The 26956-nt window shown below is 40.1% G+C and overlaps 1 protein-coding gene across 3 annotated transcripts in view; it reads right to left on the bottom strand.

Moving 5' to 3' along the window:
* The window catches only part of zranb3 (zinc finger, RAN-binding domain containing 3), a 98677-nt gene extending 72230 nt beyond the window's left edge, over nt 1-26447 (bottom strand). For 2 of the 3 annotated variants that reach the window (XM_017694574.2, XM_037534321.1), the window contains exons 1-4: nt 25990-26447; nt 8048-8066; nt 6254-6432; nt 4022-4253 (exon numbers count right to left, since the gene is read on the bottom strand). In XM_017694574.2, the coding sequence (XP_017550063.2) occupies nt 4022-4253; nt 6254-6432; nt 8048-8066; nt 25990-26132 (573 nt within the window). In that variant the 5' untranslated portion in view covers nt 26133-26447. The remainder of the gene's footprint in view (nt 1-4021; nt 4254-6253; nt 6433-8047; nt 8067-25989) is intronic. The other variant, XM_037534320.1, reaches the window with a different exon arrangement.
* Nucleotides 26448-26956: the final 509 nt, after the last annotated feature.

Below are 26956 nucleotides of genomic sequence, written 5' to 3'. Positions count from 1 at the left end.
TTTAGTACAGCTTCCTTTGATAACTGGCCATCAGTGACTGGCATTAGACCCGAGAAGCTTCAATGGGATAATTTTTTGGAATAATAACCAAAAATTATTTAAATCCAGGTTCCATCTGCTCATTTCTCCCTGCAAATGTGTTCTGCAAAGCCTGGCATTATGCCGAGAGAGAGAGAGAGAGAGAGAGAGAGAGAGAGAGAGAGAGAGAGAGAGAGAGAGAGAGAGAGAGAGAGAGAGAGAGAGAGAGAGCGCAGAGTGGGAGATAAAGAGACAGACAGACAATGAGTGAAGGACAGAAAAGAGAGAAACAGAGGCAGAGAGAGTAAAAGGGGAGAGAGGCAGAAAGGGAGTTAAAATTTAAAAGATTACTTTGACACTACTCTCTTTATTTCTATTAAAATTATTAAAATTAAATTCCAAACGTTCATTCACGTTGTGGCGATGCTTTGGCAATACTGCATCTAAATACAGTCACGCCAGTAAAGCTCACTGAACTCACACTGACACTGACAGAAAGGACAGAGCCCCAGAGTCCAGTCACAGGTAGAAAGAGAAAATGTTCAGTTGAGGTAGCGAGCGAGAGAATACACACACACACACACACACACACACACACACACACACACACACACACACACACACATATATATATTTATTTTCATTCTTTGGAATCCATTTTGAATTTAATCCATTTGGTCACTACCAATACAATAACGGCGTTTAGTGACTCAGTACAGACCATTTCAACTAATTTTGAGCATAACTCAATAATGCTAGCCAATGACTAGCAATCCTAATATGACTAGAAAACACAGCTCTGAACAGATGCATACACAAAAAATCATTATTTTTTTCATTAAAACAGAATTCAAAACAATTGAATTTAATGCTCAAAAATGCCAAAGTGCGGTTAAAATAAGGCTCCCCCTACGTATGTACGTACGTACGTACACACACACACACACACACACACACACAGTACATTTTTCAGTTTCTGACGTAATTTGAAAAGACCCATAGTCCTATATAAATTCCATGAGGACCAAAAGAAATTACCTAAAACTACTTGGAAAAAAGTTTGGTTCCACTGACTTACATTAAAAGTATGTTTTTACCTTTTCCTATATTTCCAAAAGTATTTACTCAGCCATCCAAATCATTGAATTCAGGTGTTCCAATCACTTTGATGGCCACAAGTGTATAAAACCAAGCACCCAGGCCTGCAGACTGCTTCTACAGACATTAGTGAAAGAATGGGTCGCTCTCAGGAGCTCAGTGAATTCCAGCGTGGTGCTGTGATAGGATGTCAACTGTGCAAGACGTCCAGTCGTGAAATTTCCTTGCAACTCAATATTCCACAGCCAACTGTCAGTGGTATTATAACAAAGTGGAAGTGATTGGGAACGACAGCAACTCAGCCACGAAGTGCTTGGCCATGTAAAATGACAGGGCATGGTCAGCGGATGCTGAGGGGCATAGTGCGCAGAGGTTGCCAACTTTCTGCAGAGTCAATCGCTACAGACCTCCAAACTTCATGTGGTCTTCAGATTAGCTCAAGAACAGCGTAGAGAACTTCATGGAATGGGTTTCCATGGCCGAGCAGCTGCATCCAAGCCTTACATCACCAAGCACAATGCAAAGCGTGGAATGCAGTGGTGTAAAGCGCCGCCACTGGACTTTAGAGCAGAGGAGATGTGTTCTCTGAATGGTGCTTGTCTGACTGCATTGTGTAAAGCCTAAAGTTTGGTGGAGGGGGGATTATGGTGTGGGGTTGTTTTTCAGGGGTTGGGCTCGTCCCCTTAGTTCCAGTGAAAGGAACTCTTAATGCTTCAGCACCAAGAGATTTTGGACAGTTTCATGCTCCCAACTTTGTGGGAACAGTTTGAGGATGACCCCTTCCTGTTCCAACATGACTGCGCACCAATGCACAAAGCAGGTCCATAAAGACATGAATGAGCGAGTTTGGTGTGGAAGAACTTGACTGGCCTGCACAGGGTCCTGACCCCAAAATGATAGAACACCTTTGGGATGAATTAGAGTGAAGACTGTGAGCCAGGGCTTCTCGTCCAACACCAGTGTCTAACCTCACAAATGCGCTTCTGGAAGAACGGTCAGAAATTCCCATAAACACACTCCTACCCCTTGTGGAAAGCCTTTCCAGAAGAGTTGAAGCTGTTACAGCTGCAAGGGGTGGGCCGACATCATATTAAATCAGATGAATTAAGAATGGGATCTCACTCAAGTTCATATGCGTGTGAAGGCAGACGAGCGAATACTTTTGGCAATATAGTGTACACACACACACACACACACACACACACACACACACACACACACACACACACACACAAAAGAGAGCAATACGAGATAAGACAAAGAAACAGACTCAGACACACACTGTCTCCAGTAACCCTAGGCTCCAGACTCCAGCAGTAAATTCATCTCCTCTCAGCATATGGCGTCTTCAGTATTGAGAGCCTGTCTCAGCCAGAGCCCTCAGGTTAAGTAAATATCTACACCTATAAAATACTGGGGCCACTGGAACAACCTGAACAAACCCAAACAACATCCACCTAAACCAGCCAAATACAGCATTACATGACTTGGTAAAACAACACCTGTGATAAACGATTTTCTAGGTCTGAAACAAATGACGGCACAGATGATCTGATAAAGTGACCTAGTAGATGATCTGAAAATGAGTCAATCTTTAGCATTCCAAATTAGCTCTGGAACAACTGGATATTTTCAATGATGTAACTGAAAAAGTGATTGAAATAGCTCAACCACATATTCACTATTTTCCGTTATTGCTATGCTTTTGGTTTGTGCATGAAGCACAAACAATCCAGTGTAGCTCTGTTTGTGTTGCGTGTAATGAGATTTGGGACATTTCACCGTCCGAACTTTTTAACGTAATGCATGCACCCTCACGACAGTAACACAACAAATTTTGTAAACGTCTGATATTAAGTGCGTGATGCCCAGCTTATGATCTAAAACTTGGATGGATGACATTTTCGGCAGAGCACTTGATGAGGACAACATCCTGAATGTAGTGACATATCACAATACTGATGAGCATCTCAATGGGGTCAGTGGATTCACAACACAATCAAAACAACAATCACCCACAATGATCAGCCATGTGCTCAACAAATAAAGCCACCTGCCCACTTCTCTGACCAAGGTTGCATGCAGGTAACACTTATAGCGCCTATTATTGACATTTTTTATCAAAATATTCTGTTTTAAATGAATGGTTTCTGTAGAGATATACAATGTACTTTGGCCTATGTTTATAGATAATCTGCAACAGATATTCAATAACATCGGAAATATTTTATTAAATATTAAAAGTGAACATATTATAATATATTCAAAAATGACCATCTGAATTTTAATTACTGAGACGTTTATGTACTTCAGTGGTTTAGTCACCAGTGGTTTATAGCAGAGGTCCAGCTCTGCAGGCCAGACTTTTTGCATACTGCATTATTTACCCTAATTTAAGGATGCACTACACTATACACTGTCTTAGCTCCAAGTGGAGTTCAAGTAAGTTTCTACCAGCACTGGACTGGTAACTAGCTATTAAGCTCTCAGTTGCATTTCTTTTTAAAAGTAGTTCGCTGTCGAGAGCAGAAGGGAAAATGTACTCACACTGCACCTAGCATTAAACTCAATGTAGGTTAGGTCAGCAAATGTGCTGGTTTCATTTTTTTTCAGTTTAAAACTTTGCTGACTATTCTTATAGAATATTTGAATATTCCAGACAATATAGATTAATAAAATTGAAAATACTGAACAGCCTTAGCTAACACCATGTCATACAGTGCTAGAGAACTGTCTGAGGTTTAACACAGAGTAAAGCAAGGGAGCGATCACCGCTGTTATAGTAAACAAGCCATTATGTCATCTGGGATATAACGAATCAATCATTCAGAAATTGAAGGAGCGGACCACCAATAAGAACTAGAACCTTCAGCATAACAGCGCACCTCCTTCAGACAGACATTACCTCTTCTGGTCTGCCCAGTGCTGGAGTTCCTGTGAGCAGGATTGCATGTTTTGCATTCTGGATGACCGGCACCAGGATCTTTGTGCGCGCTGCGTTCCGGGACTTTAGGTAGTGTGACTCGTCCACAATGACTACGCCAAAACGCTGCTTGTTCAGGGCTTCCAAGAGTGGCTTTGCGTCAGTGGTAAGCAGTCCATAACCCAACACTGTCACTTTGCTCTGACTGATCCCCCTAAAATGACACAGAAAGGAAGCGCAAATATGCTTCAATAACACTGCCCCTCAAATTCCACCAAGGTCATCATGGTAATGGTAGCTAGTTTGGGTAAGAAAGCAAAAAAAAAGTTACATATTTTGATTTCTAGCCCTCTATGTCTAAACAATTATTTTTACAAATTTTTGACTGTATCTTGACTTGGAAAGACAAATGAAGAAGGTCTTCATAAGTATAAATGATGTGCAAATGTGCAGATCTTTGTGTTTTGTTGACATCAGTATCCACAATAGAAGTGAGTCGAGCTGAAGTCTCCTCTAATTAATGCTTTTCATAAGCTTGACAGCTCTGTGACATTGCAAAGTCAGCATGACGACATTGAGCAACGGCACAAAATGTAGGTCTGGAGTCTTTAAGACCAGAATTCATGGGTCCGGAGTCGTAAGACTTGGACTGGATAAGAACATGAATACTTGCCTTGGCTGACTGATTAGAAAAATCAATCAAAATCAAAAAAACCTATTCACTTTAAATTTAATTCATGAGCATAAACTCCAACAGGTGTAACCACTTTGAAAAATAACACAAATGACTCACTCTCAAAGACCTTTACTACACTTTACATTCAGCACAGCCAGTTCACTAAATAACCTTTTCACCCAAAGTACCGCTATGCCTCAGCTCCTGTGACAATTCTCATAACACTGGTCATTTTTTAAAAGCGGTGTTTGCACCGAGTTTGTCCTGTAGGCCATCAGAGTTAAAACGTCGCATACGGCGCTACGAGGCCATCGGGAAGTCGTTGCCATGGCAGCGAGGCGAGGGTCAGTTCGACCCTGGGCTGAGATCCTCGGGATGAGCAGACCAATTTGTGAAGCTCTTTTTAGAAGCATCGATAACGGGCAAAAAGACAACGCGACCCCACGCCTGCATGCCTCGCCTTGCCCATCCAGCCGTCACCCAGGCAGAAGAGCCTGGGCTTCTGCCGAACACAGCACAGCACTCCCGCTGAATGTCAGCTCCCTTAAATGTTTTAAAAGGCTTTTTAGTTTCTGTGTAATGCTTCTGCTGGGAAGGTTCCGTGCCACTGGGCAGCAGTATGAATTTTGCTGGCTGACCTCAGCAGCCCAGGAAGATTTCAGATTCTCACTCTCCCACTCTCCGACAGATTAGTTTGGGTTGCTGTAGAGCAACTTGCAGTGCCTATTAGTCATAACAGGCCCCGGTCTGTGCACAAAGCCACAGCTCAAACTATAGAACGGCATTAAAAAAGTACAGATCTTCTAGAAAATATGAGAGACATCACCAGTCATACTGCAATGGCTAAGCTCAAACTGGGCATTATAAGAAAGCAGCCTTTCAGTTGACAGTTGTTTCAATTCGCCATGTTAAAAAAAAATGAGGCCACCTATGATGCAGACAGGCCACCTATGATGTAGACAATGTCTGCTTTGAATATTAAATGAAAAAAACAAGACATATATAATAAAACATGGCTTATAATACGCTTCTACAATCTATCTGAGAACTTCCTGGGCATGGCCATCATATTCTGATGATTGACACCCCTCAGTCCACAGTTCCCAGACTGCTACACCACTAAAGCAGGACTACACACAACAGCACTAGCAGTGAAACAAGCTTTACATGCAAGTGACGTTGCAGACTATCCTCACTGTATCCACTCACTAAAACATTATCCAGGTTTCAAATGGTAACATTTTACAGAGGTTATGATTCTTATTCTATTTACTGCTCGATGTGCATTCAGCTAATTTTGGTTTATTAAGCTGTGTGGTCAGGACAACCTACATCAGCCCTGTGATTGGACACTAATTCCGTCTTTTATATTTAACTTTTATATATAACAGTATGTAAAAGTATATTACACAGCTAAAAAGAGGCATAGCAGCTACCTTGAAGCCTGGAGTTTGTCCTAAGTGTTTTCATAATTTGCCAAATTTCTCCTCTCTTGATGTAAATTATAAATTTGTAGGAGTAAAAAATGAAAAACGTACGTAATGTCAGCTTTGCTCTCCACCAGGTTGATGTCCTCAGGCATGAGCTCGGGGACCCAGCGCTCTAGCTCCTCGATCCAGGGGTACTTCAGCGAGGACGGCACCACGATGAGGAGAGGCCACTCCTGCCTGTAAAGATATGCCACCGAGATGGCCTGCACGGTCTTCCCCAAGCCCATCTACAGCAGAGCCCAGAAACACCGTCCAGTACACACAACACTGAACAAAACTGGATCGCTATGTCTATGCAGGTTTCATCTCAAATCAGAGCTTATTCCTTTCAATGGTCACCGTTAATCTGCACTGAAGTCAGTTTCAACACAATCAATTCACAAAGAATTAAAAGTCAGCTTAAAGGGTGAATAAACTCTATAAATTATTTATAAAATCTGCTAAATTATGTTTAGCTTTAGCTCATCAATTGAACTGGCTGGCTTGAAACCGAACTGAGAGAAGTTAAACGGAACTGTTTGCAAAATCATGACTGACACACCTGTCAGCCAATCACAACTGTCCTAGTGCTACTTCCGGTCAGGCAAAGGTCCAAGTCTGATAAAATGTATCAGTCAGAACTAAGGGATGTGAGGGAAAGGTGTTGCGATTTTTGGCCAGAATTGAAACAAACACACTCATCTGAAAACATTAAAATATTAGCGTAAACATAACCTGTTTACATAAAATACATGCAACAGAATTTTTACAGTATGTACCACAAGATCAACACACAATGGAGAGTGGCTGGTCATCCAAAACAAAAAGGCTACAGATGGCGTTAGTGTGCTACTGGGTACCAGTCCTTCTGCTTCTGTGGTTTTGCTGTATTTGTACGAGCAGGATATTGAATTTTCAATTAGTATAAAGCCTGTAATAGAGAAGATCTTGGGTGTTGTATCTCTCGATACTTGGCATGAACAGAGAATATAAATATAAGACCGCCAATATCATGTACTCTGCTGCTGAAACTGTTTCAATGCATTCACACTGACCAAGTCTTATTATTAAGTCTTAAAGTCTATATTTACAGCATCTTATAGTATTTTTGACTATTTCCAGTGGCTGGAATTTTGGTATGTCCCTAGTTTTGGATCAAAATATGTGGAAGATCACACTCATTACTCTAAGGTAATCAAAGCTTCATCTGGGTTACTATATGCTCTACCACTAATTTTACCATGATGTCTAATGATAAATAACTTCATACAATGTTTATATATTTTTTTTATTAACCCTACAGCTTTACCATTAAGGGACTTAAGGGAGTTCACTGGTTTGATTAATGTAAACATGGTTAACAGAATCCATTTTTGTTTGAAGTTTACATTTATATTCTGTCAATCGTAAAACAGATATGCCTGAATCTTTAAGTCATGTTTCTTTAAATTAAAAATGTCAAATTTGATGTCTTCGTCTACATGTTTCTATGCTTTCCTTTGCATTACTGAACATTTTAGACTCTTAGCAAAAGTGCTACAGATGCTACCAGGTGGCCTGAGCTGACAGTTTGATAATATAGAAACAGAGGGAGTCGGCAGCCTGAATCTCGCAGTCAATTGACCCCAAACCTAATGTTAACACAAACCGTAAGCAGCTCCTCATGGGCAAGAGAAATTTTTAAGAATGCCAGCGAGAACGGAATAGAAAACTCTTTGTAGTTTTGAAGTGAAGTAGGAAAGATTTTTGGCTCACTCGAAAGAAACCTTTAAGTCACCTTTATTTTTACGAGTGCAATTTACACCCTGCTTCACCTCATTACATGAAACAAATGGAAAAAAAACGATGTGAGAATGTGCTTACCTCATCGGCAATCAAACACCTGCAGGATAGAAACGAGAAACAGGGAATAAATTAATATAGAAGAATTCTTTGCTTTTTTTGTTCAGTCCAATTTGGAAGTTCAATTTGAGCAACAAATCCTGACTCCAGAGGTGATCAAAGCAATGGTCATCCCTTAAGCATTGTCCCAAATAATTACCCTGCAAATTACGTTTTTAATTTCTCCCCAGAATCGATGTCTGAGCAGGCAGGCTGAGTTTATTGATCCGGTCGTTATTGTGGAACCGGAGCTTCCCGTCTAGTGCGCCTTGCTCAATATCATTTCACACACACCTGAACTTGCCAGCCAATTTAGCAGCCACGGCTGAAAAACACAGGGGCAATCTCAGAGCTGGCTGATCAGGGAGCTGCCCAGCGCTAACCCAGAGCAAGGACACTTGAAAGCGGCTGCACACACTGACCCATGAAAAAGACCCTCCCACTGACCCATGAAGACAATTAACACTAATGTTATTGAATGAACAGGCACTGGACAATCAAAGCACTAATTAATTCATTGGAATTCTACTTACCGAATTTTACCTAGCACCCCCAACTGTACACGCCACATAAAGAAGACATACACAAAGTGGCGGGACACAATGACAAAGGAATACTCAGATACGCATGCAACAGCACATAGGTTTGTGTAATGTGGTAAACAAGTCACTACCCTATTCTGCATGTCCAGTTTTTTACTACGTAGCCACTCTGTCTATAAGCGAAGCGAACAAACCCGGGGAACCACAACATTTTATACCCACTTTACAGCTTAGCTGTAAATATGTCTCAGTATGTGTTGATGTACTATAGGCTAAAAAATATAGAATTCATGGAAACACAGACTTTGTTGTGCTTACGGTTTAGCACAACTATAGCCTCTTTTCTCGCATCTCTGGCAAAAAACAGAAGTAGAATTGTCTCTCATGTTTGATTTTTACGAGGCTGACGTCGCCGCTCATTCGCCAGCTTCTTGTTTAAACTTGCCCGTTCCACCTTAAATGTTGCCTGACGTGCCAGAATGTAACTGCTGCACCATTTAAGGTTGAACGTGCAAACTCGAACAAGAAACTGACTTCAGCTTCAAGACTTTTTAAGTGTTTGACAGTTTCTCATTGCAGATTAAACGTATCAGGAAACCAGCCAGCGTGCTTGTAAACGCAAATGATCAATATCTGCCTTAAACCTCTCTCTTTGCCTTTTCTTTAGCTGCTAGCTAGGTGAGTTTGTTTTCTGTGTTAAAGGTTAAAAGTTGGTGAATTAGCAGTTGTAGTCTACATTAACACCAACATTTAAGACCCTTTGTTGTTAAAACTGTGTTTGAATCGATCAGCACAGCTTTATTTTACTGCAAAGGAGAATTATTTTATTTTTACTTAAAAATCCAATTTTGCCATGGAGCCGCATGTTGCCGACCCCTGTGTAAGGCCATGTTTACATTACTAAATTACTTGATTTATTAAGGGCCCATATCCTATATGTTTCATGCATTATAATTTGTTATTATAAACATTCGTCTGACCAAAAATAGCCATAATTCATTTATGCATGACCATTTTCTAACCTCTCTATACATCACCTAACTAAAACAGGCTGATGTTGTTACTGTGCCTTTACGACTGATACATGTACATGTTCTTTGTTCTGATTAGTGGTCCTACATTGTGCATCACTAAAACAAGCAGTCGGGGAACTGGCCGGTGTCTGGTGATGATTACAGTGGAAACAGCCCTCAGTGACCAAAAACAACAAAAAAAAAACCCCTGAGGTTCGATAACTGATTTATTTCAAGCACACCATAGCAAGATACTAGTGTTCCCACAAGCATAACTGAACTTTTAATTGATATTACATTATTACCACATTTATTGTGATGAAATGACAGAGGAGATTGTTGTATAAATGTGGCTGTTTGAATGAAGAGGATTCGGCTACTGGGCAGAAACACAACGTATAACTTTAAAGTGAATTGGGGGGTTAGGGGGGTAAAAAGGCAACAGGCTTAACGAGAGAATATGAACTTGTTATAAACAATAATTTATAAAAGACTGTTTAGGCAGCTTAGTTCATATACATGACCTAAGCATGGACTAGGGAGTGAATGGTTTGAAACTAGAAACAATGTTTACACATTATATATTTCAACCAAGCAAGGGAAATTCAGTATTTCAGGATATGACTCCCTTAACATTTGTTTTTGAAGTAATGATAAAAATACTTAATTTAAATATCAGAGATGTTCTTTGCATTCGAATATAATATTTATTATAGTCTTATTCCATAAAACTGGGTGTTCAGTCCATGATGATAATATCAGTTTGGTATCCCCCTTTGTGATAGTACAACTGATCCTGGTACAGCAGTCATGACAATACTGTGCTACTGTGATAACCCTAATACCATCTTGACCCTCCACTTAAACCTATTCTTCCTGTATATCCTTATATCCTGCATTTCTGTATATTCGTGAATTCTTTGGTCTTGACAATTGCACTAGTTGCACTTTGGAACTAAACAGATCTTTCATAAACAGCAATAATCAATAAGTTGTTCTCCTCACTGTGGATAAGACTGGAAACCGAGAGGGCATCAGCGCCGATTGAATCATTTCATTTTACTTTTTCAAAGTAAATGTCACTTTACTTTTGTTCACACTGTGAGGAAACTAATAAGGAAGATATATTTGTTCTTCTCCTTTAATCTTCATTTTAAAAAAAGCGATGCTGTGGCTGTGATCGTCCGCCGAGCCTTTGAGGGGAGAGATTTTAATTGCTCCAGCGTGTGAAGCAAGGCTGGGGAATTGCACCAAAACAAACGAACAGGCCCTGTGAGCGGCTAGCATGAATGAGAGAGTGTAGTGGTGAATCACTACAGCTTGTGGCACTGCTGTTTCAACTTTTTAGATGCTACAACCTAATGATAGAGACATATTGAGAGAGGGATGGAGGAACTGAGTGAGAGAGAGAGAGAGAGAGAGAGAGAGAGAGAGAGAGAGAGGCAATAAGGGCGAGAGACAGACATAAAGAGAGCATGGACGGCTGTTAGAGGGGGCGAGTTAGATAGTGTGTCAGAAAGACAGAAACACAGACACTTCATCTGTCTTCCTCCTACTCCTCAGGTGGGAGAACATGATTAATGTTCTATATCTTCAAACTGCTCTTTTTCTAATTGATCCAGCGCTCTGCTCAGGTGTGTGTGTGTGTGTGTGTGTGTGTGTGCGCGCATGAGCATGCAAGTGTGTACAAGTGTACACTCGTGCGTGTGCCATTTCCACACTCATTAATCACTCTTCTTTAAATAACCTGGCTCGTGCCAGGCACGTTTTCTGCTTCCGGGAGGAGTCGGAGTCTCTTGCGGCTGACAGCAGCTCCTCAAGACCTTTCGCTTCTCCTCACTGTTTTAAATGTTATCTCCAAAAACCATGAGGTTCAAGTGTCAGCCGTCCGCCCGACCAGGGGCCCAATCATTTACAGCCCCGCATGAAAAAGAAATAAGTTCAGAGAATTGCTTGGGAATCCATCATCGTAAAATACTCGGCTTGTTCTCTGTCCTTTTTCGTTGGTACCGCAGGTAGAGTGGGTGAAAGGCAGCCAGAACCGAGAACACAGCTGCTCTTCCACTGACAATGGGGACTCACCATAACCCCATTTAAAAAGCCTTTTAAGTCCAAGATAATTGAAAGAAAAGCCCAATTTAGTCAATGTGAATCTGAAATAATTGTGCTTTTACCAAAGAAACATGGTATCTCTGATCTAGCTGATGATAGGCGAGGTGGTGAGAGAGGGAGATGAAACATGATATTAATGTATAATATTTTTCCGCACCCCTTGGTACAAGATTAGAGATGCACAGATACCAGTTTTTCCCTTCTGATACAGATACCTGGTCCTTTAGTATTGGCCGATACTGAGTACCGATAACTCAATAACTAATGTTCTGCATCACAAATAAAAAACTCAGCTTAGCCAGATGGCATTTACTTTTTGGATCAAATTTATTAGATGCTTAAGAAAATATTTTTTGTTTAATGTATATATTTAATATTCATTATATAATTTGTAATAAGAACCATGTTTAACAACTTCAAGTAAACGTAAAATATCTTTATTGTGCAAAACAGTTCAAAGCAGAACAGTGTCGAGATAAACTTGTGGTGTTAACACAGCAGCACACAGCAGCTTCTCTGGAGCTGAATGTTGTTTTACATCTTGCGTTGTTTGTCTCATACATGTGCCCTGTTTACTCGCGCTCCATCTCTGAGCGCAAGTTCAGTAAACATCACCATCGCTCACGCTGTCAGTATCAGTGACTTTCAATGTTTTTTCTGGCTTGGTTAGATGACAATGACCCGTGAGACCCCGCTGCTGAGTGATACAACTGACCAATGGAAGCGCACACAGGCCCAGCTAGCAGACTACTATGCTAAAGGATAAATCAAGACTAAAGGCTATCATGACGCTGAGAGTCCAGCGGGTCCTTATGCTTTCTTAGTAACATTAACTCAGACTATAAGTGACCAGACAGCGACAGACGAGTGATTACTGAAAGAAGCAGCTCTGCTATTTAGGCAAGTGGCTCTGTTAGCGTGTTCTTCAAACTCAAAAATACAGATATTGCCACGAACATTTTTACTGCTGCTTGTCGTCCCACACCACGGTCGTGTTATTAACCATGCATGCATTTTTTTCAGACAGTAAAGCACACTCTGGGGAAACTCACAGCAGAGACAGCAAGGAATTTACTCTACCATAGCCTAATGGCTTTTTAAAGCCCCATAACAACCTAATGTTTTAACAGTAAAAGAGAATAAAACATTATGTATACATTTAATATCATTTGTTGTTACCTTGTGCTGATCCTGTTTTCTGGCTAAAGATTGGATCAAAGGAATTTTCACTACTTCCAGGGCTAGAGTGGGCTGCTAGGGTAATACCTAGTCACTTTAGATTGGATGTTTTTCCAAAGCACATTGCCATTCATTTTTGGTTCCACACACTCAGGATACAATTATCATCAAGTAAAACAAGAGGAAGGTGGAGGGCAGTGGAAAAGATAGCAGTACAATGCATAGAAGAAAGATCTATCAGGCAGTTTCTCTCTTTCAAGCAAAAACCTGACTATGAGGTTGCACGCCTGCATACAAACATATTTAGCAAGCTGTTTAACAGTTAGTGCGCTCTAGTTCTATTATCACCTTTAAAGCATCATCATCTGGTTACTTCTCAGTTGTTGGTAAGTGATTACACTGCCTTATCACTAAGGCCTACCAAGGACATGAAACCAACTAGGAATGTACGTGGAGTACTTGGTTAACCATTCGAGGTGCCAGTATACTGTTCACCATCCAGGTACTTGGTCCTTTTACGTTTAGAAAATATAAAGCCTGACAATTTTATTAAAGTTAATAATGCTGCTTTTGTATTTTAAGACTGTATTAGTGAGAAAGAAATTTCTACCCTTTGCCACTAAGAAATATGAGCACATTGCCAAGAATGCACAATTAAGGTCAGATAATGAATGACTGAGAAAGCAGACTCTAGCCGAAGGCCCAGAAACAGTGGAAATATATTCCTCTAACAAAGTAACATGTTAGCACATCGTCCACTGAGGAGAAAATACCTAACATAAGACAAGTCCCCATCAACATCCTTTGTTGTACTATTTATCTGTAGTTTTAGCTCACATTCTAGAAAGCAGTCAGTTTCCCTTTCCCCCCAAACCAATTCTTTTAAGAAAAAAAGGGAAATAAAGTTTAATATTTTTAAACATGTTTTCAAATGTATTCTTCTGCTCGCTGCTAATTTTTGTGCTACTGACTCTTTAACCTCTTAACACCAGTGCTGTGCCCTAAAGAGTAAGCCTCCAGCTCCAGCCCTACATTAATATGCTAATGTTAATTGGTAAGTAGTTTTTCTTCATCACAATTAACCTGATATATCTGTTCATTAACTCTTGTGAGAATTCAAATAAACAATGTAGTCAGAATACCTAAAACAAACAGGGTAAAAAGAATGCGTTTTGATTTCAGGTTGACTTTAAGACTATTTGAGACGACTTAATAGCGGTTAAAGGATAACGATGTTGATTTTTCATGAAACCAATCTCATAAATCAAAGAGCATTAACATTAAGAACAACCAAGAACATCATCATCTTGTGTCCAAAGCCCTATTTAAACAGTGTTAAATGCTTTTGAAGCAGCATTAAAAGCCATCATTTACTCTTTTGCGTTCCTGCTTTGTTCTAGAAATAGCCCTGATCTCAGATAATCTCTGTATTTTTCGCCTTCATTTGCACCACAATTACAACACGGTTACGAATGCTGCTATTGAAACTATGGGCTCGCTGTCCTGATCAATAAGCATTGACTGGCTCAGCGAGCATGTTGGATATGAAGGCAGATATATTTTGTCACTGTGAGGGGGGTGGTGGTAAGTGCTGCGGGAGCAGTTTAATGCACTGAGTGTCGTTCAGGGCTCATTAAGCCCTGTAATTTTGTCAGCATGCTGTATGCTAATCTAGATTCTGCAGCACTTGCTCTAGCTAGTGCGCAGTGTTGCACTTAAACTTGCAATCAGGGGGGCAGAGCTCTCCGTGTACATATACCAAGAATCATGGTCACTCATGACCATTAGAAACCATCTTTTATTTGTGTAAAATTATATGAATATCAAACTCATGTCAGGTTTATGGTCACCTGACTAACAATCTATATATTAGGATCCAAAAAACAAAGTTTTAGTTTAACAGTGCTTTACTGACAGACACGTTATGTGGCCAAAAGTATGTGGACACATGATCATCACACCCATATAAGCTTTTTGGACATCCCATTCCAAAACCACTGGGATTAATATGGAGTTGCAGCTATAACAGCCTCCCTTTTCTGGGAAGGCTATCCACAACATTTTGAGGTGTGTCTGTGGGAACATCAAACTGCTGTCACAAAGCTGGAAGAACACAATTACCTAATTACCTAAAATGTCTTTGTATACTGTGGCATTACCGTTACCCCTTACTGGAACTTGGATGGATGGATGGATGGATGGATGGATACTTTACTGATCCCGAAGGAAACATATCAACCAGTAGCAGACACACAACACACAACAGTTATAATAATACGGTAGATACAATATAAAAAAAAGAATATATATGCCTGTCGATAGGTTTTTCTTTACATACAGAAAGTACCCTGAAAACTCCAGACCATTATCCAGGGATTAAAGCAAGGGCAATTTCTGCGCCTGGAATGTGTTCAGTGATTAGGAGAAAGAATGGAGCGAAGGGGGTTGTTCAAAAAATTAAGAAACTAATTAATTGAATATGAATGTTTTTTGTTAATAACAAAACTGAAAGAAAAAAAAATAGACCACTAACAAGTTCGAGTTCATTATGTGCACAACACATAACGTATGGTAATTACATCCAAGTTCAAATTTCAAAGCCATAACAAATATCCAAACCCATCATCACTCAGTCCTCACAACCGCCAAACTTGTCCAGAAGATTCTGACAAAGATATAAAAACAAACAAATAGCCTATTAATCGCAGTGCTTTTTCAAAGTAGAGTGGTCACATGCATTACTGAGCTGACTGAGTCACAGCGTAAACAAAGGATTTTAAGTCACAAGGAATCCCCCTTTATTCTTCCTTATGAATGTAAACGTACACACCCAGCCATATTCTTGCTATGTGACAGAATATTTTCCATTAACATAAAATCCAACAATCAGCCATGAAAGGCCGTCATTCTTAGGAATTATTAGAACACTGCGTTCTGCAATCACAGAAAAGGGGTCCTTATCAATGACGTGAGCTGGAGTAGAAGAATGGTCAGTCACCCACATTGTATATTGTGGTCATTTCAGCAAAGTTTTAACTCTGTCGCATAATAATGAACATATGAAAGCACAGGATTATTTAATGAAAAAACATTGGCTTTATGAGTAATTTTTGGTCACCAAATTACCACTGGGAGTCTTATTTAGCACCAAGCTAACACCCCTTCCCCTTGCTGGGGCTGAATCACAAATCGCTCCCTGTCTTCGACATGCACTAAACAGCAACTTAAAATGCATCAATTGGTTGTAGAAGCTAGAATTTCACAACTTCCCTAGCTCACTATTTAGGGAGTACGGAGCTGTTTGATATTTAGCCGAGTTTGACACTACAAACACTAGATCTGACAAACATGGATGTCTGAAGGATGTAAGCCATTCAAGTGACATCATTTGGTCTTTTGTGCTGGTGTTTGACAGTGAACTACACTGTAAACACTTTAATTAAAACTGGCAATATTAACGATGCTGTTGTTTAGCATGTTTGCCATCTTTTAGCCTGTTAGCTAGCTGAGCAGCCTTCTAATTATCATTAGATTAATCATCACCAGTTCAGTTTAAACAAAAACGGGTTCTTACTTCATCAATATACTCGGTGGTCAATGTTAGCGATATTATAGTAAAAGATTAATCCATTAACCGTAAAAGGATTTTTCATGAAGTGGTGGAGTAACACAGAGTTCAGATAGGTAGATAGGTGATTTTTAATGTGCTACACATTTCATCACTGAGTTTGCGTTGTCTAGCACTCAATGAGCTGTTGTTGCTCCATGTTCTTCCATTTCACAATAACAGCACTTACAGTTGACTGGGGTAGATATAGCAGGGCAGAAATTTCACAAGCTGTGTTAAAACAGTGCCACGTTTAGTCACTGAGCTCTTCTAATGCCAATGTTTGTCTATGATGACTGCATGGCTATGTGCCTAATTTCATACAGCAATAGATTACCCAAACTGAATTTCCCAAACTCAATAACTGAGGGATGTCCACATACTTTTGGGCATTCACTGAACAGTGAATTGTCAAATATGACAAAAATGTCAGTTCTCAATTGTCAAATTTGAAAACGAGGTGTTCCAGTCACTTCCATGGTCACAGGTGTATAAAACCAAGCACCCAGGCCTGCAGACAGCTTCTACAAACATTTGTGAAAAAATGGGTCACTCTCAGGAGCTCAGTAAATTTCAGCGTGGTACCATGATAGGATGCCACCTGCGCAACAAGTTCAGTCATGAAATTTCGTTCCTACTAAATCAAAAGTCAGCTGTCAGTAATATAAAAAAAAAAAAGTGTAAGTGATTGGGAACAACAACAACTTGGCCACGTAAAATGACAGAGCAGGGTCAGTGGGTGCTGAGGGGCATAGTGTGCAGAGGTCGCCAACTTTCTGCAGAGTCAATCACTACAGACATCCAAACTTCAAGTGGCCTCCAGATTAGCTCCAGAACAGCATAGAGAGCTTCATGCCATGGGTTTCCATGGCTGAGCAGCTGCATCCAAGCCTTACATCAGCCAAGCACAATGCAAAGCATCGAATTTAGTGGTGTAAAGCGCCACCACTGGACTCTAGAGCAGAGGAGATGTGCTCTCTGGTGTGATGAATCAGCCTTCTTTGTGTGGCAATCTGATGGACGAGTCTGGGTTTGGCGGTTGCCAGGAGAACGGTACTTGTCTGACTGCATTGGGCCAAGTCTAAAGTTTGGTGGAGGGGGGATTATGGTGTGTTCCAGTGTAAGGAACTCTTAATGCTTCAGCAGACCAAGAGATTCTGGACAATTTCATGCTCCCAACTTTGTGGGAACAGTTTGGGGACGGCCCCTTCCTGTTCCAACATGACTGTGCACCAGTGGACAAAGCAGGTCCATAAAGACTTGGATGAGAAAGTTTGGTGTGGAAGAACTTGACTGGCCTGCCCAGAGTCCTGGCCTCAACCCAACTCAAGTAAACACACCCCTAACCCTGTGGAAAGCCTTCCTAGAAAAGCTGAAGCTGCTATAGCTGCAAAGGCTGGGACGACATCATATTAAACCCTATGGATTAAGAATGGGATGTCAGTCAAGTTCATATGCTTGTGAAGGCAAATATTTTGGGCAATATAGTGCATCTGTCTGATGCGGTTATTTTTTAGCATTTATGTGCCAATACCAATACGATTCCAGTATCACTGTGTATCCGTAATTTGTATTACTTCTCTTTGCGTAGATTAGCTTCATGGTTGAGCGTACCCACAGGATTTTCGCAACCAAACCCAATTTCTACCCCCTGTACCCCTAGTAAAACCTGGCATAAGGCCTTGCTGAAACTGAAACTTTTTGAAAGTCAAAACTGCAGCTCTAAGAATAGTCTGCACATCCACCATCTCTGTCCTGCCTGCTCACAGCAGGCACGCTATGAAATTTTGTCCCTTTGTATGTGTGTGTGTGGTTTTGCCGCTACTGTAAAGAAAGCAGTTCTGCTTCAGGGGGTCTTATTGAATTGTGGAGCGGGTGAGAGAGAGAGAGAGAGAGAGAGAGAGAGAGAGAGAGAGAGAAAGAGAGAGAGAGAGAGAGAGAGTGCGAGAGAGAGAGAGCGAGAGAGAGAGCGAGAGAGAGAGAGAGAGAGAGAGAATCAATACGTCAAAAAAACAGAAAGAGGCTATATTCTACTGCGAAAGAAGCATGGAAACAAATCTAATACAACCACAAGCTGCACAATCGCTCAGATCACAAGAAACGCTTTCAACAAACACACAAGTGCTTACCAACATCAGAAACAGCTAATGGAAAAAGAACATTTGTGAGTTTGACTTCTACTTCACACTTTCCCTGTTTTGTATGTGCAGGGTGGTGGAAGGGCAACTGCCATTTTTGTTCCCTTTCGTGAGGGAATTCTTCTCACTACAATTGTTTTGCTGCAAAGCTCCAAGTGAATGAAGGCTATTAGGCTCTTTTTCGTATTACACAAATGTGGATAATGCAAACTAGTCCCCGCTTGCTTATTTACAGCTATCTAATAGCCATTTTAGCATTTTTGAATGAAGGGCTCCTTAAATCCTTATAGGGTGGATGTTAAAGTGCCTGCAGGGATGTGACTGTGTCACAATACATTATATTACGCATATTATTACAAAACTGATAAAAGACTGAACACGTATCATAAAATAGAACATAGAAAGCCTCCAAACAACAATCAGTGTACACTAAATGCCTAAAATGCATAGTAGAAAGTCGCTGATCAGAAGTCAGCCCATCAAGGAATTATTTCATTTTATTTGTTTATTTTACCTGCGATGGACTGGCGACCTGTCCAGGGTGTATCCTGCCTTCCGCCCGAAGACTGCTGGGATAGGCTCCAGCATCCCCCCGCGACCCTGACGGAGAAGCGGCTTAGAAAATGGATGGATGGATGGATGTTTATTTTACCCAATTCTTTCATAATTTCTTACAGCCCCTATTCCAGTGATGTTGGGACGTTGTGTAAAACATAAATAAAAACAGAATATGATGATTTGCAAATCCTTTTCAACCTATATTCAATTGAATACACTACAAAGACAAGATATTTAATGTTCAAACGGATAAACTTTGTTTTTTTTACAAATATTCACGCATTTTGAACTTGTATGTTCCTTCTTAAATGCTTGTTTATTTCTTAAATGCAGAAATAAAAGTAAAATCTCTGTGTTTTGCAGCAATGTAAGGAAAGCAGCTTTTGCTTTCTGACAGAAGTGGGACAGATCTCTGTGAGATATCAGGGTAAACATGAGCCTTAAGTGCGGGGCAGTGGCAACATGAGGGACAGGGCTAACTGACAAAAATAAATAAATAAATCAAACCTGCCCTGATTTTGATTGGCACAATCAAAAAACAAGAAAAAACAGCTTCCAAGACAGACATGCCCAACAGAGAATCTCTCAATCAAAATGACCAGCATTGTTCTTTATCTGACAGTTAAATAGTGAACTGATGCAAGAGCCTTTGGCTAAAAGCATAAACAAAACAAAGAATTAGGTTTACAGTCCCTTTTAACATCGCTTGATTGATTTGTTGCCTATAGCCGCAGCACCATAATTTAGCAAATGGTAACAGTGGAATGGATCTACAAAGTTTATCAGAGCAGGAGTGCGGACTCACATCTCTCTCCCATGTCTTACGACCTTACTCACAGGAATAAGATCCTAGATCAGGCATGTCAAACTGGGGGACCTCCCAGGCCAAAGTGCCTCGGAGATTAGCATTCACCCTCACCTACTGCTCTGAATTCAGCTCATGAAGGTTTGCTGATTAGCTGCATCAGGTGTGTTTAATAAGGCAGTTTGCAGTGTTTTGGCCCACTAGGACTGGAGTCTGACATGTCCTAGATCAAGCGAGAGCCCCTTTGACGCTGCTTGACTGATTCTTTAATAATATGCTGTCCAAATTCCTACTTGCATCAGTCACATTACCTTCATAATCTAATATCCCACAAGTCCAAATTCTGCCAGGGTGTTAAGGTAAAGGCGATCCTTACCCTGCTCTCATGGGTGGTTTACGTTGATGTAGCTACACTACTGGCAATCACAATCTGAAATGCCACCATATCTTAAAGCAGCTAATTGGCAGCCTGCAATATCGTGGCTGTTCAATGAGAAACATGTATCTCCCTTTTTGGTGATGTTTCCTTTTCTGCATCATTTGAGCTCATTGTGTAAAAATGTCTTGACGATTGGACCAATAGAAATGTTCCAAAATTGCTTAGAATAACTTTTTGCATTAACTTACATTGAAAGTAAACCTTTGAAAGTAGCCTTTTTGCCTCCTCCTGTTACTATTACTATTTTGGAGATGCTTGTTTTTCATTGGACAGTGACGATATCTTCCTTAACGTAATTGTTCAGACTAACTTTAATGCATTTGAAGCGTGTACTACCCTGCTGTATTATCTAGCCAAGTATAAATATTGGGATAAGGACTTAGTATAGACAGATATTCAATATCAAATGACTCGGAAAGGGATATGGAGCCCTACGATTTCTGTAAAGCTGTTTTTGAACTGTGTGTATTGTAAAAAGCAAAAACTTCAGACATCATCAGGATAACTTTAAAAAGTTATGTTTAAAAGACTCACCTCATTGATTTTAAAGCCTTTACACTGCATCTTCAACCTAGTGCAAATGTGTCCCATTAACACGTTTAAAAGAGAGTTTGCTTGAAATGGAGCAATTATTAGCTCGCATAAACATCATGATGCAAAAAACCCCTGAAACTGAGATTAATATCCAAGCCCACTAATTTCACTCTCAACACCTAAACTGTCTGAAATCCTCATTCACAATTAACGGGAGACTGAATTCATGTTGTAAAAAGTGACATATCTGCGAGGCAAATAACAACTAATTGCCTTTGTTTCATCAGCATAAATAGAGTTGCTAGCAATAACACTATTCATAGCAGATACTGTAAGAGTTCATTAATGTGATCAACTTAATTCATCTCTCATTATGTTTGGGGAATATGTGGCTCTGATTCGACACAAACCTACATTACAGCACAGTTTCCCTTTTCCATAGGATTAATATGTGAACTGAGGTTACATAATCCATTCATTTCAGCCACTGACAGAAATAAATAGAAAATGTATTAAAAATTTATCACAAAACATATGAACTGCATGTGCACGAGGAAGAGACTTGCACTTGTTAGGAGCTAGAAACTCGATCAATTAGACAACTGTAGTCGTAATTTTTAAATTGTATTAATTAATTAATTGTAGTCTTGTAATACATCAGTATTAGCTGACTTGTTGCTTTCAATCTGACATAATACCATCACATCTGTGGATCAAAGATAAAATAGGTTTTTAGGAGTAGAAAATATGCAATATTTAAAAAATAAATGGCAAAAAAAAAAAAAAAAAAAAAAAATATATATATATATATATATATATATACACACACACACACACACACATACACATGTTTATATATATATATATATATATATATATATATATATATATATATATATATATATTCACAGGGTAAGGGCAGTCACAAAAACATCCAAGTCTAGTGACTAGAATGTGTGGCAGTTTCTGTTGCATCAGGTATTGAAAGGTTTAATTAATGTTTAATCAATACTACAAAGTGGTAAGCAATTCAATACTTAAACATCCAATACGTTCAATTCTTTACTTAAACCGGTTAACACTACACTGTTTCCTGCCTATATACTGACGCAGAAGGACACTAGGGTTGTGTACTGCTCAAAATTGTTGATCGCAAAACCAATACTTGGATACCGATTCCTGAATGATACTTTTAAATTGCAAACCTATAGCGGGTGTGATTTAAACCAGAAATGAGTGTGAGGTGCTAGAATGGCTATATGTACTGACCACACCACATCAATTATCATGAAAATTAAAAAGTCAGGGTTTGCATTTTATAGGCTTCGAATGCTCTACGTTTCCAAATAAATACTAAATTCTTCCATTTTTGTATGTCAGACAGAACAAATAAGCTCCCATTTTATCCAGAGTTTCAATCCACACCAGCTACGCTAAATGTGTGCTTAAACCCATCAAAATGTAAGCCTATTTTTCCCACTTGAAGCGTCAACTCGATGGAGAGCCAGTCAAATCACACACTCCCACATCCTGGTGTTCTATACTACACTTATAATAATTGACTTAAATGTGATGATCTTACTGGTGTCGCAGTTTCACAGCAGATCCTGCACTGTATTGTGAGATCACCGATCTGCTGCTTGCACTGTCGAGTTTAAAACCTGCTGTAAAACTGTTTCATTACAAAATAATTAGCCAGCACTGACAGAGACTACAATATTCAGATGAAGAGGAACCTTTTTTATTTGTTTTAAACACGGTGATGAACGCGAGTCTGTACGATATGCCCTTGTCTCATGCTGAATATGTTTGAGGCCTTGTTTTATTACTTAGTGACTAACTAGATTAATTTGAAGAGGTGTTAATCAGAGATGTCTGAATATTTTTCTGTGCTCAGTCCAATAAGCATTGGGTGCTCACATGTGTTTTGACATTGTCTGTATCATTTAGGCATCCAGCATTGTGTTCCTTCACTTACTGGCATTGTAGCTGCAGTAGTGTTAAACTGTTCTCAGTAAGGAAAGTGGTATAAATCCTCTTTATCAGTATTAGAGCTGCTGGTCCTCAGGGAGACTGGCATAAGATGCACCGGAGCCCGGCTCTCTCAGTGCAGCTCTAATTAACTGCCTGACCTCGGCCCCAACGAACACAGCTTCCCATGTCCTGCTATTGATCCAGCCCCCTCATCACTGGATCTCTTGACTGGCTTCTCTGACCCGCCACCGCCGGGGCTCAGATCGACCAGGAGCTGGAGTAAATTACAACGTCTGCTCTCTCTTAATCACTCACGGGTGTTAGCTGGCTGAAGAATCCCTTTCTGTTTCGGATGGAGACGACAGGTTTTAAACAGTAAGAGAGGCCCACAGAGAAAAAGATCTGAACATAACCCAGATGAGGATAAGAACATGTAGCCACAGCGTAATGCGAGTTATTACGCTATAATCAAAACACATGTGGAACATTTGTGTTTGCACATCATTCAGTGATTAATCCACAGGCTGCTGACGAAGGGAGTAATTGGAGCATCTACAGTTTTATTTGGGGGATTTTATATATACAATCTTGCTTCTCACTTTTTATTTGAGCAAATTATTGACGAGTTCACTAGTCTCATACTCCAGCTACCTAAGTTAAAGTCAGCGTGACTTGAAAGTCAGAATGCAGTTTTCGTCCTTAATGTGACATATTTTGGAGTGAAATGGGAAACTCTGGAAGGAAAAAACTGCAGGTGGGAAATGATTTTATTCATCAGTCTCTGAGGGCCATCAGCCTCTGTCTGTTTAGCAGAAAATCCAAAGAGAAAAATAAACAGGTCAAAACGTGAGTCCTTTCTGACCCATGATTATTATTCGGTTAGAAAGAGAGCCTCTCAGCCGCCACACTGCTTTAGCTTTTCTTACACTTTCACAGCGAAACTAAGAGGAAAAGAAATAGAAAAAAGAAAATCAGATTATCATTAAAATAAATTGGTGTAACTAATGTGTGAACGAAGTGGAGATGACCCGCCTTTCAGCCTTGCAGCCTCTCAGCATGGCAGAAAACTGCAAATGTTGCCAGATTTTTTAACATTTTCGCTTGTAAAGTAGCTGAAACAACTCATTAGTGATTATTTTATAAACAAGAGCGAACGCAAGAGAATAAAGCGACATGAACAAAAGAGGTTGCCTGCTGACATAACATGTACATACAGCCGGAAACAGAGGTGACGACAGCTGTTCTCATTCGACGATGGGTGCAGGTGGTGGTTAGTGGTTTTTTCTCTGCCGCTGGAACGCACTATTGTAAACAGGTGGCAGTTAGAGGGGGGCAAAGGTAACTACACTTGGATCAAAGAGGATGGATAAACAAGATCTTTGTCTTTTGAATAATACAACAGATTGGTTTGAAATGACTAAGATGAACTTTAAAAGGGACAAAATGACCATTTTGATTTCAGGTTGACTTTAAAGTGCCCTAACTAACATTCACTAGTTCTTGCGAGGATTTTGCAATATTGAGGCATGATAATTCACGCATTACTGTCCTTCCATACCTGGAAAAGTTGAACAGGTCTCCCATGTTGAAACGGCAGTTGGTTAAGATTTACATTTAAACTATTCATTTGTTAATAATGAAGACTATCTAGTTATATTTTTGCAAATTTCCACAGCATCTGCTGACCTTTCGTCCCAGGAGAGGGCCAATTTGGACATACTCACTGGTGAAACGGCACCAGAATAAGGTCTGAAATCGATGATGATAAGGACACTACACGTAACTGTATTGTAAAAAAAGTTAGCTGTTTTAATGTACTTACGGTCATCACTTATCAATGTCTAGAGAGGTAAAAAGTGACCCCTGCAGCTAAAGTGCAGCAGAATAAGGCCTGAGCTTCAACAAGATGACCACATGAACGTGTAAGTGCATTTTAATAAAAGTTAATGTATTTTCAGTGTTTGCTGACTTTAACCCCCTCCTGCTGAAACACATGACAGAGTAAGATCTGAACTTCAAAATCTCTACAGTTAAATGTCCAAGTCCTTCAGAACGGTTTGTTGTGAGAAGCCCCGTTCCAGATAAACTTACCGGTCAGAACTGTTTACAGCGGTGGTGACAGAAACCAGATGTCTGAAGACTTGAATGCTTCTAAAAGCTCCCTCACAGAAAGTCAGCACAAGTTAGCACATGCGAATACACTGCCTGACGTCTGACACGTTGTTTTAATCATATTTTGGGACAAAGTTTTGGCTTTAAACATCATCTTGAAACCCATCCATGGTAGAGAGGTAAATGCAGGGCATAGTAAAACAAAACCCCAAAAAAAAACCCCAAAGAAAACGCAGTTTTCCAGGACTTCCACTATTTTACTATTAGAAAGCAAAACTCAGAAGCTGTGTGCAGGTTCGCTGGTAGTTTTGGATCGTAAACAAACTAATCAACGTTTGTGTTGTGAACATCGTAACTCCTGCTTCCCATCGCCACCAATGCAAAGAGAAAATATGGCTCTTTAGTAAAGGGAACGACTATTTAGAACCATGAATTCTGTATAGAAGCACTTCAAGCCTAAATGGTACTTTCCATTGTGGAATAGTTTCTCAGATTGATGGAGAATGTGTTGTATATGGTCCTCCTCAGAACCTGTCTGAAATGCTTCTGGATAGCACCAAAAACCACACGCACCATTTTCAAAAAGGTTCTAACTATATAGATCCAAAAACATGCAGAGAAGCATTTAAGCAGGAAAGGATTTTATATAGAACTCATGGTTCTAAACAGAACCACTTCCTTTACTAAGGAACCCTTGAAGAACCTTCTTTTTTAAGAGTGTAGCTACAATAGACCGTTTCACATCCCACCACTCTGGATGCCTTCGGTTACAGCTCAGTGCCTCAACAACGCCGCAATTTCGAAAAACAGGTGGACGTCCCCTTTGAATGGCAACGTTAACCTGTAACTGTGCTGAAATTCAGCTTTTTGAGTCAGTAGATTCGTTAATGGTTTTAACGGCGTTCACTGACCTTCCATCTCTGGACAGGGCGAATTTAACCCCCTCCCGCTGAAACGCCAGCAGCCTCTTCTGCAACTTCTCTGGTAAAAGCAGCAAGTCCTCATCCTTGCCCTGGAAGGATTTTGCCGAGAGCTTGTCCTGACTTTTTATCATACTCTCGCCCTTTTCACAGTTCCAGCTCAGGCATAAAAATAAAAATAAAAACACAGAAAGGTGAGGCTGAAGAGGAAAGCACAGGACACGGAGCAGGAACGGCACAACTTTTTGACAAGAGACGCTAGCTGGCCAACAAACTTCCCAGGCGAAGACGTTTCCGCCGTTTAAAAGCGCTTGTACCTTTTACACGCACGGAACTAAAGCGTCATTTTGTGATTAAAACCCATAATGGACGTTTCGTAACCCGTTAGCACTGCAGCTAATCCTACGCGTTGTTTACATCAAAACTGCGCGCGTGCTGCACCGTTTGACATTTCGCGGCAACGTGGAAAAGTACCCTAGCGCTCTGCGTCATATCCGCGCGACAAACCGGAGCGCGCCCTGAAAGTGCTCTATTAAAATCCCGTCATTGTCTTCGGCGACGTTTCTCAGAATTATGACGTAATATCTCCTAATTGACAGAGCATCTTATAATTACTTGCTTTCTAATTATTATGACTTAGTATCTCATAATAATGGGATTTAATCTCATAATTATGACTTAGAGTCTCAATTATGACTTGCTTTCTCAGAATTATGACGTAGTGTCTTGTACTTGTGGCTTAGCTTCTCATGATTATGACTTAGTAACTCGTAGTTATGACTTGCTTTCTCATAATTATAACATAGCGTCTTGTACTTGTGGCTTAGCTTCTCATGATTATGACTTAGTAACTCATAGTTATGGCTTACTTTCTCATAATTATAACATAGCGTCTTGTACTTGTGGCTTAGCTTCTCATGATTATGACTTAGTAACTCATAGTTATGGCTTACTTTCT

This window comes from Pygocentrus nattereri, chromosome 25, assembly GCF_015220715.1.
Source record: "Pygocentrus nattereri isolate fPygNat1 chromosome 25, fPygNat1.pri, whole genome shotgun sequence".
In the NCBI taxonomy this organism is placed as follows: domain Eukaryota; kingdom Metazoa; phylum Chordata; class Actinopteri; order Characiformes; family Serrasalmidae; genus Pygocentrus; species Pygocentrus nattereri.
Note: the sequence above shows the minus strand (reverse complement) of the source record. Positions and strands in the feature narration are given on the sequence as shown.